The 13,279-nt window shown below is 39.1% G+C and overlaps 1 protein-coding gene, 1 non-coding gene and 1 pseudogene across 2 annotated transcripts; all 3 read right to left on the bottom strand.

Moving 5' to 3' along the window:
• Positions 1-5,200: 5,200 nt before the first annotated feature.
• On the bottom strand, positions 5,201-6,872 carry LOC109183052 (annotated as a pseudogene).
• Positions 6,873-6,940: 68 nt separating this feature from the next.
• TRNAS-AGA lies at positions 6,941-7,022 on the bottom strand. Its single transcript has one exon. It is a non-coding gene; the product is annotated as a tRNA-Ser (tRNA).
• Positions 7,023-7,924: 902 nt separating this feature from the next.
• LOC109183082 (eukaryotic translation initiation factor 2 subunit gamma-like) lies at positions 7,925-12,964 on the bottom strand. The gene is made up of 9 exons (XM_019333304.1): positions 12,849-12,964; positions 11,911-12,056; positions 11,718-11,779; positions 10,233-10,345; positions 10,038-10,140; positions 9,436-9,663; positions 9,131-9,349; positions 8,673-8,933; positions 7,925-8,565 (listed from the first exon to the last, which is right to left on the bottom strand). The coding sequence occupies exons 2-9, from the start codon at positions 12,014-12,016 to the stop codon at positions 8,260-8,262; spliced, it is 1,398 nt and encodes a 465-aa protein (XP_019188849.1). The 5' UTR covers positions 12,017-12,056; positions 12,849-12,964; the 3' UTR covers positions 7,925-8,259.
• Positions 12,965-13,279: the final 315 nt, after the last annotated feature.

The raw sequence follows: 13,279 nt of genomic DNA, 5'->3' as shown, positions 1-13,279 counted from the left end.
ATAATGAGATGAAGCTGCCCTTGTTAGGTTTGTTGAGGGTCAGGGGTCAAGAGTTTATCTTGTAGCGTTGTCCTAGTTTCAGTATCCTCTCTAGGTGGGACTATTTCAGGGATATCTACCAAATCTTCCATAGATGAGAGGTTGTCTTAAAAGTTGTTTAGGGTGGGCACCAAAGGTGTCCGTTTAACGACTGATACTTGGACTTGCTGTCCAAAGGATTAATTATATGTGCATTACTAGCACATTTTATTGATGACCAGTGGAGGCGTTCAAAAAATCATTTCTTTGTCCCTTCTTCTCATAGGGGGAGTATAATGCCAAAGCCTTAAGAGAGCTGTCTGTTGGGTGGGGGATTTAAAATGTGTTCACAGTGTGGGAGCCAGTCGACAATGCTCTTCTAATGATAAGCTAATGAGATTTTTTAAAAGCAAGTTTGTTGCTTTGGGGGTTCTTCATGTTAGGTGGGGGCAAGTATTGCAGCATGAGTGTATAGTCTATTATGATCATCTCACATAATGCCCTTCTAATGGCTTCTTGATTAAAGACCCAAGTCCCCAAAACCCCCACAGGAGCCTCTGTTGCAGAAGTTGAAACAGTATTGAATGTGAGAAGGGACTGCCTCATATCCTTTGAAACAGGATTTTTAAGGCATGCCAGCATATGATTTTTCAAAGATGATGTGCCATGTTTCTTAGGCTCACTGAAAAACTCTTTCAGGCAGTAAAGGCACTTGCCTTTAACCACTATATTTTCAGAGTTTTTAATCTTTTCAAAGTGATCCCAGACTGGAGATCTAGACTCAACCACCCTCCTCTTTTTGCAGGAACAGCAGGAGCAACCTGAGCTGCTGAGCAGGATTCTCAGTGCCTTGGGCTTGTCCTCCATGTCCCTCTTGAGTTGAGGGTTGAGGTCCAGAGTCAGGAACATTGATGCTTTCCATCTAAAATGATGGGCATCAATTACTCAGCAAAGGCAACAAGCCAACAATCACATTCACATAAACATACAAAGAAATCAGGATTCAGACACTTTTTGTGCCATCATGTATCAAGATTTCACATTTTAATATTTACATATTTACATATTTACATTCAAATATTCAATAAAGGTAATACATCCATAAACATACTCAAATAATGAAAGAAATCCAGATTCAGGAATTGTATCCAATTCATCATTATCTGGATTTCAGTTAATGGCTTCCACCAATAAATGGAAATTTCAAGTTTGAAACTTGATAATTTCACATTCAAGCCTTTAACTTTTATTTCAACGTTTAATGGCTTCCACCAATAAATGCAATCTGGAACTTCTCAAGTATCAACAATATCACAATATCACAGTCCACACAATCACAAGTACAAAATTAGGGGCAAGTGAGATGCAAATCTGGAACTTCTCAACAGATCACAATATCACAGTCCACACAAATCACAAGTACAAATTAGAGACAAGTGATAATGCAATCTGGAACTTCTCAACAGATCACAATATCACAGTCCACACAAATCACAAGTACAAAATTAGAGACAAGTGAGATGCAATCTGGAACTTCTCAATAGATTACAATATCACAGTCCACACAAATCACAAGTACAAAACTAGGGTTTGGCTTCCACCATAATAGATCACAAAATAGAACACAACATAGCATAATCTAACAAAAATATACGAGCATATGAACATACAGAGAGAAAAGAATCAACAGATCACAAAAAAAAAACTAGGGTTTCTGCTTCCACCATAATAGATCGGAGAATAACACAACATAGCATAATCTAACAAAAATATACGAGCATATGAACATACAGAGAGAAAAGGATCAACAGATCACAAAAACAAAAACTAGGTTTCTGCTTCCACCATAATAGATCAGAGAATAGAACACAACATAGCATAATCTAACACAAATATACGAGCATATGAACATACAGAGAGAAAAGGATCAACAGATCACAAAAACAATGGAAAAACTGGGGTTTCTGATTTACTTGGTTTCCCCTTAATATTCCCCGGAGAACAAGGCCTCTAATCACCAGTCACGTTCCACCACCAACTCGAGAAAGGCTTCCACCAGTCCACCACCGCCCACCGGACAATCGGACAGTCGAAGACTTCACAGTCCACAGAGACTCAGAGTCTCATACAGTCAGACTCTCAGTCTCAGAGAGTACAGACTAGAGAAGTGAGACTGTGAGAGTCTGAGAGACTCAGACTCTCAGTCTCAAAGAGTACAGACTAGAGAGAGGTGAGACTGTGAGAGTCTGAGAGACTCAAAGGAATGAGAGGATGAGATTGAGAGGAGTAGAGAGCAGAGAACGAGAGAAGAGATCTGAGAGTGAGAGAGTCTCAAAGAATGAGAGAAGAGTAGGGTTGCGCATCTGGCTTCACAAGGCTTCAACATACATATATACTCACCTCATACGACGTCGTCTAGCATACACATAAAACCTAACCCTAGTTAGATCGGATTGTCGGACGGGTCGGATGGGAAAAAACCAAACCCTATCCGACCTCCTTTATCCGACGTCGTTTATGCTTCGGTTCGGATATGGCTAATCGAACACGGGCGGGTCGGATGTGGTGGTTTCGGTTTTCGGATCGGACGGGTTGGGTCGGGTTTGCACAGCCCTATATATACATATATATATATTGATGGCTCCGACTCCTCATGTTGTTTGCCATTTTGATCAAGCAAGGTAGATTTTGTTGTGAAGAAAGAAAAGTAACGAGAAAGTGACTCGTTCAGATCCTCACAGACAACGCCAATGATCGCGTAAATGAAATCGGGAGTTACGATTACACTACGAATACTAGGTCGGTCGATCGGGTGACGACTGAGCGGTTCTAGGCTAAGTAGTATTACAGTTTACAAGTAGCAAATGAGTACGGATTGCTACAAATGGTGTAGATTGCAATGTAGGGTGGATCACAAGTAGGGAGACGTTACAGAGTGAAGATTACAAGTAGAGTTTAGTAGTTGTAATGAGATGAAGATGAGAAGTGAGGGGGAAACCCTCCTATTTATACTAACTAAGTCGGTCTACGCATTTAATGCACTTGCTGCAAGTGGCTTGACGTGGCGTCTTCTCGTTGGCTTGGTCAGTCGGTCACTCCGCAGCTATGCGTAGGTTGACTGACCAAGGCGATAGAATCGTCATACCTGCAAGCTGTCAATCGCCGTTCTACAAGTGCAAGTTGGTCTTCATTTACTTGTCGTGTAAGTTAGGTTTTCCGGCTTGCAGGTTGCGTCACATTGTAGGCCGATCGGCCAACCTACGGTAGACCGGCCAGGTAGCTCTCCATCAGGGCGACTCCAAAGGTGATTCGAGAACATCTTCTTCTGTCACGAGGCCTGTCGACATGAATGGTACGATTGGTCACGAGTGATTTAGTTCCATCGGGTTGATGATTATGACGGACCGGCTATACGGATTAGTCCTTTATGTTTATTTTATCCATCAATTACATTTGATTTTAAAATATTACTTTTTTTTTTCAAAATCCCTTACAAGTAAAAAAACAATTCATTTATTTTATTAACATTATATTTTCCAGTATAAGTACAACATTAACATCTTGACCCGATTCGTTTCATGGATAAAAGATGTGTGATATGTTCTCATAGGAGACTCACCCTTTCTTAAATAATGTAAACCATTGACTGTGTATTTAAAAATAAGATGCTAAACAGTAATATAATGAGTTACTACCCAAAATGGTGCTCGACTATAATGGTTTTTCTCAATTTCGTCCTAAATGATTTTGGTGACCTAATGTAGTCCTAAATTTGTGTTTTTGCTCAATTTAGTACTCCGTTTGTTATTCTGTCAATTTGTTGTTAAATAGAGGGACAATCCAATAATTTCAAAATTGGCATTTCTTTACTCCTAGACCTGTGAAGTACGAAATCCCTCTTTCTTTTATGAATTACTCTAGAATTACTCCCAGACCTGTTTATATTTGCAGGTCTGGAAGTAACTCGTAAAAGAAAAATGGATTTCTCATTTCGCAGGGGTTGAGAGTAAAGATATGTCAATATTGAGATTAGTGAATTGTCTCTTTATTTAACACCAATTTGACGGAATAACAAACGGAAGACTAAATTGAGCAAAAATAAAAAAGTCTGGAACTACATTAAGTCACCAAAGTCATTTTGGACGAAATTGAGAAAAATCATTATAGTCGATAACCATTTTGGGTATTAACTCATTATATAAGTGTTACTCAAAAACAATCACTCTTGAAATGGCAAAGTGTTATTACCACATTCAAGCAATAACTATCTAAACATACCACATCACAAATATGCAATTTTCACATTAAGAACTTTCTATTTATGAGTGATAAATATAAGGGTATGTAACATAATTCTTAAAATTATACACTTTTATCGTGTCACCATGTGTTACGTAGTCATTGAAAAATAGGAGGTGGTAAAGTTTGTAAATACAAAGTGATCAACAAATTAAGAAAAATGTTTTTAACACCAAATATTTTATCATTTGATATGAGTTTTGATAAAAATCACAACTCTTCATATTTATATACTGTGTACACCAATCGTTCAAAATCACAATGAGTTATGATAAAATAATAGAGTTAGTCCTGGGAGATGTGGTTGGTTCGTTGTCTGATTTAAAGATCATGACTAGAAGTGACAATGTGGGATTCAAATTATTTATGTGAAAAATACTTAAGGATGATGGAAGGTCTGAATTGAATCTCTTGTGTGTACTTGAAGACTCGCATCTGACCGGCAGGCTAATTGCAGCGAAGCGGATCACCTAAGTTTTTTTTTAAAAAAAAAAATTATTCTATTCTTTTTGGGTGACGTAGGAACCCTCACCTAAGTTTTTTTTTTTTAAAAATAGAGTTAATTCTATTCTTTTTGGGTGACATAGGAACCCTCAAGGCAAACTCTGTTGTTAACTCTATGCATAAGGAATTTATCTCCTCACTTCTGTCAACTTGGAAGGGATTTATCTCCCCACTTCTGTCAACACACTTCTGTCAACTTGGAGAGTCCACTCCACTTCTATCAACACACTTCTGTCAACTTGGAGAGTTCACTCTCACTCTGCCGCTAGAGTGGTAGTTTAAGTCATGTAGTCTAACACTTAGCTAATCTCGCAGGATATAAAGCTTTCTCTCTAGATAAGCTTTCTTTCTAGATAAGCTTTCTTTCTATATGATACAATTCAAATGAATCAAAACTGCAACCACCATTCTTCTTTATGCTTCTCCCACCATCTATCACTCTCCTAATCTTCACCAACTCATCCCAACGCTCTGTATTGGCATAAACATTTGCCAGTATGGAGTAAGCCCCTCCATCTTCAGGCTTCATCTCCATTACCCTCTCAGCAGCTTTCTCTGCAACCTCCACATTCCCATGCGTCCTGCACCCTCCAAGCAAACCCCCCACACGAACACGTCCCCCTTCATTGGCATTCCCTCTATCATCTCCATGGCTTCCTTGATCAAGCCTGCGCGTCCCAGCAAGTCTGCCATGCACCCGTAGTGCTTCAGCTCTCGGGGGACTCCATAGACGCTCTCCATCTCCCCGAAAAGCTTCCTTGCTTCGTCAACAATGCCTGCATGGCTGCAGCCCACTAGCACTCCCAGGAAGGTTACCCCGTCAGGTGTTGTGCCAGAAGCCACCATTTGTGAGAAGTAATCGAGCAGCGATTTGCCATGACCATGCATGGCTAATCCAACAAGCATGGCATTCCATGTGAAGAGATTTTTTTCGATACATGTCTCGAACACCTCCCGAGCTGCCTCTATGCAGCCGCATTTGGCATACATGTCGACCAGGCCAGTGGCCAAGTATGCATCTATAAAGACTCCATTTTGCTTGATATGATTGTGTATGTTCATTCCTTTCTCTAACTCCCCCAGCTGCGAGCAAGCTGAGAGAGCCGAAACCAATGATGTATTACAAGGTTTCAGAACATTCAAGTCAAGCATTTGATCGAACAGGCTGATAGCGTCCCTGCACTGGCCCATTTTTGCATAGCCTGCAATAAGGGCACCCCAAGAGAACGTGTCTCTCACAGGCATTTCATCAAACAACTCCCTCGCCTTCCCCGTCTCGCCGGCTTTAACAAACCCATCAATCATCACATTATACGAAACCACATCTCTGTCACAACTTTCATCGAACACCTGAAACGCATCCTCAACTCCGCCGTTCAAACAGTAGGCATGAACAAGATTATTGACCACATACACATCCACCAAGAACCCAAATCTCAGGGCTTGACAATGGAGCGCCCGTGCAAGAAAACTCGAACCCAAAGAAGCACAGGCCTTGAGCACAAAAGGGAAAGTATGCGAGTCAGGGGGGACGCCGGATCTCTGCATTTCAGTAAAGAAGCCGAGGGCAGTAGTGGGGGAAGAAAGAAGGGCGTGGGATCGAATGAGGGTGTTGTAACAGAAGGAAGACGGGGTGCGAATGAGGTTGAAAATGGCGGTGGCGTAGTTAAGGTGGGTGGCAATGGAGGGTGTAGAGGCGGGGAGGGGAAGGAGGGAAGTGAAGGAGTGGAGGATTTGGGTGAGGAGAGGAGTTTGGTTGAGCGGAGAGAGGCAGCCATTGGTGAGGGCTTGAGCTTGGAGTTGGTGGATATGTGATATGGTGTTGCATTTGAGCTTGAGAATGGTGATGAGACGCCATGATTGCTTGCAGATTAATCGCGTATTCAGATGATGAGGACACAGAGCCACCATTATAATTCCTCCATTCGGATTTCATGTTTGCCTTTCAAGAACACAATCCCCAAAAATAAACGAAGGCGGCATGCCTGTAAATCAAAAATTCAAAACAACAAAGGAAGAGGCGAAAATGGGGAGAAGTTTTAATTCCTCGCTCCGACGGCCCCCCACAGAGACCGGGAATGGGTTACAAGGTCTCTAGGAAGACTAAGAGAAATAAAAGCGTGGACGGCAGGATTCGAACCTGCGCGGGCAAAGCCCACATGATTTCTAGTCATGCCCGATAACCACTCCGGCACGTCCACCCAGTTGTTACTTTAATTATAAACATATCAATATTAGCTTACATCTTGCAACCATGGGTCAAAGTACCTATGAGATTACTACCGTGTTTTGTCCAATTTAGTCATTGTACTTTTCTTTATAAAGTGGTGCAATTAAGAACAATAGTTAACGTGTTAATATTACAGTTAAATTAGCTTACATGGTGTTGACATTGTCACTGTCACATTATTATATTTATATTCTAACTCATATATTACTTTATAAATATTTAAAATTAATTATATTTACAACCAATATATTCCCTTAATATGTCAAAAATAAATAATTACAACTATGCTCCCAATGAAATTTGAACACTTGATGTCATCATGCATGTAATTATTTATTTTTGACATATTAATGAAATATATTGGTGATAAAATGAGAACATGAAATTGTTTTGTTAGAGATTGTTATTATTCTGTAATTATATTAGTTACAGTTTTAAAGTCAAATTATATATTGAATTAGTCCACATGAGAATGAGCCCCATATAACATTCTCAAGTCTAATTTGAGTATAAATAAATAGTAAAAAAGTGAAATGATCGCCTATCTGTTAGGCGCTATTCGTGCCTTCAAAAAGGTTACGAGTTGATTTTTTTCTTTTTAATTTCAAAAAACCAAATAACAAGTTATTGTAGAAAAATATAATTTTTTCCCCTAATATATCACATCGTCATTTCTCTCCTCCAACAATACACTAAAAACTCACCAAAAAACCTCCCTTGAACTTACTCTAATGCCACTCCAAGTGCATTGTTCATTCATTTCCTGAGAATAGAAATCGCAGTGGCATTTAAGTAATTGAGTGACCATAACAATTGCATTATCAACATATATAAACCCAAGCAAACTCAATATATATATAATCAAAATGGTAGTAAACAGAAATCATACATAATCATTCTAGTGAGATTTTACCTTTTATGTAGTTTGCAGACTATTACACAGGAGTAAAACATTGACATCCACAAAAAGACTAATGAATTACAACATATGAACACTCCATCAAGGCAAATATTTTGAGTAGAAAAAGAAAAAAGAAAATATAATTGGGATAAAACAACACAAGACAATATAATAGTGTGATTAGTATTCAAAATTCGAAATGATCATATCTCTACTGAATTCTTTTTCCAACAGTTTCTTGTCCTCCCATGTTTTAAATTCAAGTCTTTTGTAGATTCACATGTTCTCCAAAAAATGTTGACTTACATCACTCGAATGGGGCAGGGGGGACATCAAGGGTAATTCCGGCTTGAATTTGACCCCAGCCAATAAGTCGCCAATGCTTCTCAATTCTCCGACTGAGAGCAATTTTCTCGCCTTTGCTGGTGCACACGGGGGATGTCAACTGAAGCTTTGCAAAGACATTCTTGACGGCAACGACACGAGCTCCAGTAGACATAGATCCTATATTCAACATTAAAATTTCTCCCTTTGTCAACTTTGTGACCTTGCCCTGTTTTTCTGTGTCTTTTGTTCTGACACCCAAAAGGCGTCGCAACAAAAAGAAATTCACCTGCAGTAAAGGAGAAAAATATATATTGGGTTCGATGCCAAACAAAGTAAACATAGAAAGTAACTGATACAAGTATAGGAAAAATATTCCAAGGAACTACCCTTTACCTCTAGCTCACTAAAAATGTCTGGAAGTGACCCAACCTCACCAAGGACTTGTCCCACCAATCGATCAGCACGTGTCAGCGTTGGGTCCATGGTTGTGCCAACTCCAATTAATCCTCCAGGCACGGCAAATTGGAGTTCATTCTGCTCAGCGTATAATGAAACTATCCTAGAGTATATGGGGGTGCATTTGATGTTTCCATTCTCATCCTTGACAACAATACCAGGACGAACCTCGATTTTTTGGTTAACCTTCAAAACACCCTGCACAATGAATTGAATATCTTTGAATCACTAATCCAGTATAATTCCCATGGAAATCCAGCCTGTCTATAAATTAGTCATGACCATTAGTAACTACAGTGAAAAGACCAAATAACAAAAATGAAAGTCACATCCTTGATCAGTGATTACTTCACACATCTACAACTTACTTAAAGACTTTGAAATTACAAGCATACCTTCAAGATACTGCCACCAGCTACGCCACCTCTGATTTCATCAACTTCAAAACCAGGTTTATTAACATCAAATGAGCGGATAACAATCATGTTTGGTGCTGAAGTGAAGTTCCGTTCTGGAATGGGGATTTTCTTCACAATATATTCGCACACAACATCAATGTTATACTTTAATTGAGCAGAAATAGGTACCACTGGTGCACCATCAGCAACTGTGCCCTGAAAAATACAATTAATATGGTTTGACACTCCTGAATATGATCCAGTAGAGAAACCTTGACCAGACCTCAGTTAAACCCACTAACCTGGATGAATTTCTGAATGGCCTCGTGCTGGTTGATGGCAATATTTTCCTGCACTAGATCAACCTTGTTCTGAAGAATGATTATATGTTGGAGGCGCATAATTTCAACGGCAGCTAAGTGTTCCGAAGTCTGAGGTTGAGGACAGCTCTCATTGGCAGCAATTAGAAGTAAAGCTCCATCCATAATTGCCGCTCCATTAAGCATAGTAGCCATGAGAATATCATGGCCCTACAAGAAAGGAAGTAAAGGAAAGACTGTCATCTTATATCTGATAATACATTGTGATGGATGAAACACTTGATGTAGAATTGTAGAAAAGCAGGCACAGCTGTTGAAAGGAAAAGCAAATATTGATGTTTCCGTACTTTCATGCAATAGACATTGATTGAAAAATCATGCACTTCTATTTTGGACATATATAAGGGATCAGACCAAAGAAAATGATTTGCATTAACAGATTGGCAGATAAGAATACTAAATTTGCAAAGTTATGGGGTACAAGGTTGTGAGCTGATAATGTGGAGCAATGAAGCAATTAGATAATGACGAAAATGCAATTATTAAAAGAAAGAATCCCATGGGATATTTTGTTAGGAGCTTACTGGGCAATCAACGAATGACACATGCCTCAGCAACTTCATCCTGCAGTTCTCAAAACCAGGCACATCGCACATAGGACTATCTTCTTTTCCACTTCCATATGCCCTACAAAATGATATTGTACGTAACAGGGAAGCTACTAGAGTGAATCAAAAAGACAGCCTCCCTTAGTCCCTTCCCATATCACCAAAACTTACTTGTAGCACATAGGTCTAGGGCAACGTTCATCTTCACATTTATATATCTTTGCATTGGCATATCCAAGCTTAATCGTAATATTACGTTCAAGCTCATTTTTAAAACGAACAGTCTGCAAAGAGAAGGTATATTACCAAAAATTTCAACTATCTCTTCTGACAACTATTCTTTCTATATAAAACTACTACATCATTTACAAAGAACATGAAAAAATGCAAGTCAGACTACCAGCAAGTATAGATTTGCTTCAGATGAGACAACTCAGCACTTACAAGCAAACTTTTCAAAGCGAAAAAGCGCACTGAAGCAACGAGCCCGGGCTTTGCTTTAAAGCGAAAGCGCAAAGCGAAGCGTCGCCTTTTCACATAAAGCGATGCTTTTTTAAAAAATTCATATATATACTCAAAATACTCAAATAGTAATGCAAAATAACATAAACAGTGATAAACTGATAATCTCATAAAGTGATAATACAATGGTCCCATCCAGGATCTTGATTTTTTGGATTAGACATTATGGTAATATCGTAACATACTAATATTGACCTAAAAATACAAATTATTCAATTCAACAATCAATAATTCAATAATAAAGCTTAATTGAATTAAATGTAAATTGAAATTTAAGATTTTAATTATAATAATTTCGAAACAACTTAATACAAAAAAATAAAAACAACCACAAACACAAAACAAAAAGTGTACTATGAAGTGTACACTACTACTGCCATGTGTCCAACCAAGACTCCAACTCTATTCCTATTTAACATTTTAACCTCATATCTCAGTCGTCTTCTTCAACTAAGAAGAGAAAGAAAGGAAGAAAAAAAAAAAACAATACAGAGCAAGAAGCCGTGGCAATTTACCTCAGGATTCTGAGTTCAGCTCTCAGGGAGGAGGCAACGGCGAGGCGACAAGGAAATGGCAGCGATGATGGTCGAGGCAGAAAGCAGTGAGGGACAAGGGGGTGAGCAGAGCAGAGCAGAGGGCGGAGCTCTGGGGGTGAGGCAGAAGGGTTTTTTAGCTACTTAGGGTTGATTTTAGAATTTTGTTTCGTTAGTTTTTTTTTTTTTTGACCTTTGACTTGCGCTTTGTATGGTAAAGCGTGCCACTTCGCTTTTCGCTACTTCATCGCCGCCTCGCCGGAAAGCTTGCCCAGGCAGAGCAACACCTCGTCACTCACCTCGCTTTTGCACTTTAAGCGCACGCTTTCACAAGTTTGCATACAAGTATTGCATATACTGAAACCATTCTAAAACTCTTTTTTTTTCCCAATATATTAGAAGTTTTTTATGTATATACAAATCATTCTCCTAGGTAACTACACTTTTATGGCTTCAAACAGAAAGACTAGCAGCACTACTTAGTTATTCTTCAACCAAGCTTCATTGTTAATTGTATCCAAGTAAGAGTGACTACACAGAAAATAAGGATTCCTCAAAGCGTAAGCACTTATATGCACAAACTCAACAGATTGTGACAAACCTGGACACCAGATATGGCTTTTACAACTGTTGACTTCCCATGGGCCACATGGCCAATGGTGCCTGAAAATAAAAATTGAACTTTAGTATTGAATGCATGACAGTAGCAAAAGCTTGCCTGCTTGCAAAATATGCACGTAACTACATATGCAGGACAAAATGATGCTTGCAGTTTTACATTTCAATGAGCATACCAATGTTTATTGTTGCCTGACGAGAGATCACCTCAGGTGATAGTGGATGTAGCTGTGTTACATCCAACTTACTTAGATCCTGCTCCATTAATCCTTTTCTAGACATTTTTCTGCTCTTTACTTCAATATCCACTCAAATTTCAATTCTGGAATTTCAAGGAGTGAGACAAAGAATGTCATTCTAAGAGGAAATATTTAATATCCATAGAATCTTGCATTTACATATAGACACACGGTCATTCAAAGAAAATCAATAAACTTAGTGTGCACATATCACCTTCAAAAGCATAAAACATATGGAGCAACTTCATCATCATAAAGGTCACATTACATAAGGGGACCAATAACGTAACTACTAAATTTATCTCAAGATGCTTGGATCCCTCATCATAATCTCCAAAAGAGACTAATTTTACCCCAGACTGGCAAGAGGCATACTTTGCCCAACGTAGTCCAACATCCCAACTTCTTCCATGACTAAGATTTGATAAATATACAGTAAAGTCATTCAATCCAGCACATATGCAGTTCAGACTTCCCATTAAACAGGGTGAATTGAAATCAGAGAAACACACTCAGTCAGCTAGAAATTACAAGAAATTTACATAAATGCAGCTGAGTTCTAGGTTAGGCATTCCCACTGTAGCATTCAAAGGCGTTCTCAACTCTCTAAATCCCAATTCACCATATCCATGTTTACATTGCGAGCGAGCTCTCACAAAAAAATCAGAGGTTATAGAACAGCAACATGGTTAAAAAATACTAATACTAATATACTAATAATAATAATACCAACTAACTTCCAATAATGAAGAGCTTAAACACCGCCCCCAAAAGACCTAATCCCCTGACCTCATTTCACATATGTAAAAAATTTCATTTTGACAACCGAGATAAAGAGAGAGTAAGAGTGTTCGCGCGCGTGGCTGTGGACTCACCGGAGAAAAGGCGTTTCCGCCGGCCGTCGAGAGTGCAGTGGGGTTTTCGAGAGTTGAGCAAAGCGAGAGAGACGCAATGGCCAATGAGAGTGCTGTAGGCCTGTAGCTGACGGAACACCTTCCTCAAGGTTAGGGCTGTCTAACCCGGCCCAACCAGACGGGTTGGGCCGTTCAGCAAGCCAAACTCCTAAACTCTTTGGGCCATGCAAATTGCATATTTCAGCCCAGCATTTTGCATTAGGCAAATTATGCTCTGGACCCGTGTCCACATTGAATTGTGGACACGGGCCCAAAACGATGTCGTTTTTAAAAAAAAAATGCGTCATTTAGTTAAAAAAAAAAAATTCGCGCGTGTTTTGCCGTTAACGGCATTAGCGGCGTTATTTTTTTTTTTGATTATGAATGTACAGTTATGCCGTTATGAATGTACA

Source organism: Ipomoea nil, unplaced genomic scaffold, assembly GCF_001879475.1.
Source record: "Ipomoea nil cultivar Tokyo-kokei standard unplaced genomic scaffold, Asagao_1.1 scaffold1096, whole genome shotgun sequence".
Classification (NCBI taxonomy): domain Eukaryota; kingdom Viridiplantae; phylum Streptophyta; class Magnoliopsida; order Solanales; family Convolvulaceae; genus Ipomoea; species Ipomoea nil.
Note: the sequence above shows the minus strand (reverse complement) of the source record. Positions and strands in the feature narration are given on the sequence as shown.

What these genes read in the sequence shown, in the direction of transcription:
- LOC109183082 (XM_019333304.1), bottom strand. Translation starts at nt 12,016, where the DNA reads ATGTCTAGAAAAGGATTAATGGAGCAGGATCTAAGTAAGTTGGATGTA. An exon ending in TCAGGCAACAATAAACATTG is followed by an intron (nt 11,780 to 11,910) that starts GTATGCTCATTG and finishes TTTTATTTTCAG; the next exon opens with GCACCATTGGCCATGTGGCC. An exon ending in TGTCATTCGTTGATTGCCCA is followed by an intron (nt 9,664 to 10,037) that starts GTAAGCTCCTAA and finishes CCTTTCTTGTAG; the next exon opens with GGCCATGATATTCTCATGGC.